The 5,813-nt window shown below is 52.4% G+C and overlaps 2 protein-coding genes across 2 annotated transcripts; one reads left to right on the top strand and one right to left on the bottom strand.

The window, feature by feature from the left end:
* Positions 1–1,028: 1,028 nt before the first annotated feature.
* Positions 1,029–2,437, top strand: EAH_00061820 (60S ribosomal protein L9, putative; the record flags this gene model as incomplete). Its single annotated transcript, XM_013393303.1, has 3 exons — positions 1,029–1,074; positions 1,742–2,164; positions 2,334–2,437. The coding sequence occupies 3 exons, from the start codon at positions 1,029–1,031 to the stop codon at positions 2,435–2,437; spliced, it is 573 nt and encodes a 190-aa protein (XP_013248757.1).
* Positions 2,438–3,092: 655 nt separating this feature from the next.
* Positions 3,093–3,767, bottom strand: EAH_00061830 (hypothetical protein, conserved; the record flags this gene model as incomplete). The annotated part of the gene is made up of 1 exon (XM_013393304.1): positions 3,093–3,767. The coding sequence occupies one exon, from the start codon at positions 3,765–3,767 to the stop codon at positions 3,093–3,095; it is 675 nt and encodes a 224-aa protein (XP_013248758.1).
* Positions 3,768–5,813: the final 2,046 nt, after the last annotated feature.

The following is a 5,813-nucleotide window of genomic DNA, read 5'->3' on the forward strand; positions in this document are numbered from 1 at the left end:
TTGCAGTGCGCATCCACAACTAAGTAGCGGCACTCCTGGGCTCCACCGTGTCGGGTAGGGATTCGTCACTTCCACCACTAAACCGTGCGGAGCACTCAACGCTAGCAAGAGTCCTGGATACCACCCAGGGCCCTTTGTCAGCTTATATGGAGTCAAAATACTTGAAATGTGGGTTCCACAAAAACAGCTGGCCTAACCTTCAGCCTCCACGCTTCCTGGGCGCAGCAGCCCAAGGGTGGCTGTTGCGGAGCGTAGGCCGCCTCTCACGAGTTAAAGGCCACCTTCGTGGAGCTCCTGCTGAAGGGCAATAATATAGGCAAGCATTCGGATGCCCCCTTCTACGCTGGGTCAAACACCACATACATTTGTTGAACACGCTTCATGGCATGAGCTGTAACGCGCCTTGCTCCAGTTCTTGCCGCAAAGCAGTAACAAATGCAAACACGACCTATACATTCTTCGATGCAAGTACTAACACTGTAGTCTATTCTTCAACGCTCACCAACTTCAAGCAGGCCATGCTACCCTCCTGCTCGTGAAAGGATTCGACTCTATCGAAACGCCGATTTCCTGACCATCCTACGATTCAATCTCACGAAGCAATTCAATAACTTAGAAATTAGAAATTCTTCAATCAGGGATGCAGGTTGAAATGACCAAGCTCTACTCCCCTTGGACACCTTGCAATCTGCGTGACAGGGTGTTGGCTGAGCGCGGCTTTACGCCACTTTGTCTGGGGCTCAGGGATTCACGAATGGACAGGAAAATAAGCACAGATGAGCCATGGAATACCTTAATAATGATTCAATACAACTTACGCATTTTGTCTGTTGCCCTAGGTCGGCAAGACTCTGCTATTGGGTTTAACGAACTCCATCGCGCATTACGCCCCCAAGCCCCATGCATGCGCGTTGCGTTGCCGCGCAGCTGCGGGGAGGGTCGAAGGTGTAGTCCAACCAGAAGAAAGGGGTTAACCGACGGGTCAAACGGTCCTCCTAGGAGTTTCCTTACTGACGCTGCTTGTGAAAATGAAGACGGTATACTCTGAACAGAGCGTCCGGGTGCCCGACGGAGGTAGGCCATGCACCCCACTCTCCGCTGAAAAGGCTGTGGCTAAACGTTCCTCTGGCTGTCGCACCTGGGTTTTCCTAAATTTATGCGTGCAAACGCTTGGTTTTTTCACTTTCTGGAGGTTTTCGGGGGGTTGAGGCTGCCGAATTGCTGGCTTTTAGTTTTGGCGAGGGGCACGCGAGGATCGAGGCGGTAGACACAGTTGGGAGTGCCCACTTTTGTAGTGCATATAATGCATGGACGGCCCCCGTTTTACGAAGTTTTTCACATGGAGATTCTGCAGAGCAATTCCTGCTGGTGGCATGCTTGGGCTGAGCCATCAGTGTGCGGTTGTGAGTTGCGATGGAGGCTCGTCAACGGGGGTCCAGAACTTGTAGCTTACCCTCGGGGCCCACTTTATCTCGTTTGTCATTTGGCGGCAAGCACTTTACAAGCCACATCGTTTCCAGTTGCTAGTTTGAACTTTTTTGCAGTTTTGTACCTTTAGTTGATGACTGCAGGGGATGGGGCTTGCATCATTGCTCCAATTTGGCTGCACGAGTGCTAGTGAGGCTCATGCATCTTACATATTTGAATGGCTCTGGTTTGCTGAGGATCCGTCATGGATAAGACGTGCATGTAGAGTGGCTAGCTGGCAACTGGAGGATTGTTGTGCTTTTGCGTTCTGCAGTGACTGTCTCCGTTCGAAGCAGGGAAGTTACAGTGAAGGGGCCCCGAGGAGAGTTGAAGAGGACTTTTCGTCACCTGCCTTTGGTGCTGCACACCACAAAAGATGCAAAGCATGTGAAGGTGGCAACATGGCAGGGTAGGAAGTCAGACATTGCCTGCCTGCGTACTGTCTGCTCACACTTGAACAACATGTTTACGGGGGTGACTAAGCAGTTTGAGTACAAGATGCGTTTCGTGTATTCTCACTTCCCCATAAACCTCAACATCATTGACGGCGGCAAAGTCGTCGAAATCCGGAATTTCTTGGGTGAGAAACGTGTGCGAATCGTCAAGCTTCTCCCCGGCGTCGTTTGTGAAAAGAGCACGAGCGTCAAGGATGAGATTGCCCTGAAAGGAACAGACCTCGAGCTTGTGTCGCGTTCAGGTATGGGCACTTCCAGAGTTTGTTGTTGCAGCTTTCCTGGATCGGGTACACTTCCCTAAGTTGGCTGCTGCTGGTAAAGTCCATCTAGACAGTAAGCACATCCCACTTGCGAATAGGCAGCTGCGGCTATTCACTGGGTTATTTGTGTGGCTTGCGCTTTCCTGCACAGCTGCACTCATCCATCAGGCCACGCTGGTACGTCGTAAGGATATTCGGAAGTTTTTGGACGGCATCTATGTTTCCGAGAAGGGGACTCTTGAGAAGTCGGACTGATTTTACCGCTGCCGGGGGTTCACGTTCGCGGAGACGGCTCCCATTGCTTTCGTCGGTTGTAGATGTGAAGAGGCAGTTCAGACGGTGAACGGGTTTCAGTATCGGTTACCCGGAAGAACTGTTCTTTCACGTGCCGTCCTTGCTTCGATCTATCTGTGCCTTTACTCTTGGGCGTTAGGGTGCTGGGGTATACGCTCAGGCGTGGTGGGACAGCTACTTAACCTTTTTCACAAAGCGCTGAGTTGCAGGGAGACGTATAGTAAAAGCACATTTGGACTGGACATTTGGAAGTCCCAGATAGTAGACTTCGGTTGAGAGTAGCCGCCGCCACAGTTAGTGTACCCGTGGGGCCTCCTTGTTTTGGGACAGGCAAGCCTTCACCTAGTAGGAAACTTCTGTTGTAGGAGTTGGACCATAGAGGAGAATAGGACCAAGTGCTCAGTTAGGCTAGCTGTCTGTCACTTCTTCGCGCCGCGGAGGCGTCTTGCGACGACCTCGCAGTTACTGTTCAGCCCATAGGGACTGTTGTCCCAGGAGAATTGGGTCTGCAATCCCTTTGCAGGGGGCAATGTAGCTAGTGGGGTCACCTGGCTGGTAGGTGGATATGAGCAATTCGCTCACTCAGGTGCCGGTAGAGAAGTGCTGCTTCAGAGTCTCATTGCAGCACTACGGGGGAGGCGCCGCAGCAGAGGAAGCGGCGAGGGGGCTTCGTGCTTGAGATAACGACAGTTTGTTTGGCTCGCTGTGCTGCTTTCTGGTGCTCTAGTTTTTCCACGTACTTCTGTGTCATGGCTGTGAGCTCCTGCTCAATCTCTTTGGCTTCATTAAGCTTCTGCTGTACCGCTTGCGTCAATTCCTGAGACTCCTGCGCTACTCTCTTTGAGGACTTCAGGAAGCCCCGGACAGAGTCGCGCAGCTCGGCCGGTGCGGGAGGTGGCTCCGTGTGCTCGTTTGAATCAGGGCAATAGAAGCGAGTTTCGTTCCTGTCGAATGCAAACTTAACTCGAAGCTGCTCCACAAGGCGGCGCGCTTGGCCATAGCCGAATGTCCTGTTACCTTTCAGGATGGGCAGTGGGCGGCCATCAGCCCCCACGATGACGGTTGGTTTGCGTGCAGTTGTTTTCGAATCCTTTCGGATTGCCTGGTCTGTAGGGGGGGCGTCCAGCATTCCAAAATGAACCGATTCACGGGCTGGCTTCGACTCCCCTGCACAGCTGTTGGAGGCGTCGTTGGGATCACCCAAACTGAACCGGACAGGCCGGCCATCTGCAGGGCTCTTCTTACACGCCGACTCTTTATAGGCTCCTTGTGTCAATGCCTCAGCCGCCATAGTGCAAGGGGTCTATACTATATAGGCCTTTCCTCAACTATACTTAAGGCAGTGGACAGTAAGACGGTGGGGCAGCGCCATACGAAAGCCTTAGAGCATTCGTCGCTGTGGATTCCCCGCATCGGCAGAGCCTCTGCAAAAAGTAATGCCTCTAACTGCACTGGGGTGGTTTCTCCCCGTTCTACGCGCACAGAGCAGCGCTGCCTTAAGAGGGATTGAAGTCCCTTCCGCAGAATGCCTATCCTATTGGGGATCCAAACAGATCTTGCGTAGCATCTTGTAGATGGCTGCACTGTTTAATGCATGTGCCCAGTGGCTGTAATTTAGCGGACTCCGTGGCGTCGTTACGAGTCGCAGAGTCCATACAGGCAGGCTACTCTTGGTCGCTCTAGATTAGCATGCGGAGCCGATATGCAGACGGGTGTAATTTCATACAGAAGAATCGGTTGGGGTTCCCCATTCAGGCTGTTTCGCTGCACCGAATGGCACAGCGTTGAAGGCGGCAGAGCAGCACGTACAATGATGACTGCAAGGGGTCAGTGTAACGCAGAAGCAGAAGAACCCAAGAAACATTTGTTTACGATCAATCCATACAGATAACTGCCAACTGTAAGGCAGTGCGTTCTGTAGAAGGCTACTGCATCGTGCAGCAATGACCAGGGAAAGCCCCGCGGACACCATCAAAATGCATGCGCCATTTTGTTGCAACAACCGACAAAAGAAGCCGTCAATTCAGGAACTTCCAAGAAGTCTATTTGCTTTTAATTGAACAATGGGCAGCAACCGTTACAAGTGCGATCTAGAGGTGATTCCGCTCAGTGGCATTGGTGGCCTCGCTCATCGGCGTTCACCTGTCGGCAGCCCCATCTTCCCGTAACTTCAAAAAATGTGCACGGCGGCTCCTTCGTGCAAATCCAAGGACTGAAAGTGTGTTATTTCAATACTTTTGTTCGCCAGACGTACGCATATATGGGCAACACTTGCACGTCCGCTGATCAGTGGAAGCGGCTTGCGGGCTGCGTGCGAACATTTGGTCTGCTGCAGCGTGGTCGAGTCAGCCTCCTCCTTTATCTCCTGCCTTTCAAAGTGTGCGCATGAATAACTCCTTGGGTGTACACTTGACTGCGGCTATTTTTTGGCAACCCCGGGGGACGTTGCCGGCGAGGACCCAGTAGGGGCGGAGTCAATTGGCTGCACGGGTGGCTTGAAAGCTCAGCTTTCCGTCAGTTTGGGTGTATCGTGTACATGTGAGGTCGCCGTTGGCTCAGTTAAGATGGCCGCACCTTCTTTCCATATGCAAGTCCCGGCGCACTATCTGTCGGCCTACGTGGACATTCGTCGACTGAAGAAGCAACTTGAAGAAGTCGTTCACAATGCCCAGCGTCAGCGTGCCACCGTTCGAGTGAGCTAACTTAAATAACCGGTTTGTTCACTGCATGAAGCACAGCTTCGCATGCAGGCTCTGGGAAAACCATCGTAGAGCCTGTAGTCACGACGTAGGCAAGCAAGCAACTCTACTTACTTCAGGGCTTGATTCTTATTAGAACAAAACAGGTTTGTTGATTAGCGTGTGTGTGTGCTAGCTGCAAATGCTGATTTGAGTGGCACTTTAATTCTTTGGCTGTTTGCAGAAGCGCCTGGACATTTTGCAGCGACCAAGAATCCTTCCCTCTGGCATGACACAAAAACCGAGTTCGCCGGCTGCTGCAAGCGACCACCAAGACGTGGAGCCTACCTCACCACTTGCACTAGGAGACCCTTCCCAAAATCAATATATATTGTCCGCAGCAGCAGCCGCTGCCCGGGCAGACGATGGAATGGCTGGGTCGAGTCTGAGGGCTGAGGCAGAGACGCTCTCTCTGTTACCGGGTAGGCTCCGTGTGCACAGCCGCCGACTACCAGCTGTGCAGCCTCACCCTTATCTGCGTGCATCTGTGTTTGTGCATGCATCTCTGCATGCATGCATTCTTCTAGTCGTGCGAAAGGTAGGTCGGGGCAAGTGTGCAGTGTAAAATGGATGAGTGAGATTACGCGTGAGCAACTCCA

This window comes from Eimeria acervulina, genomic scaffold, assembly GCF_000499425.1.
Source record: "Eimeria acervulina Houghton genomic scaffold, Eah_scaff1644, whole genome shotgun sequence".
NCBI classification, from domain to species: Eukaryota; Apicomplexa; class Conoidasida; order Eucoccidiorida; family Eimeriidae; genus Eimeria; species Eimeria acervulina.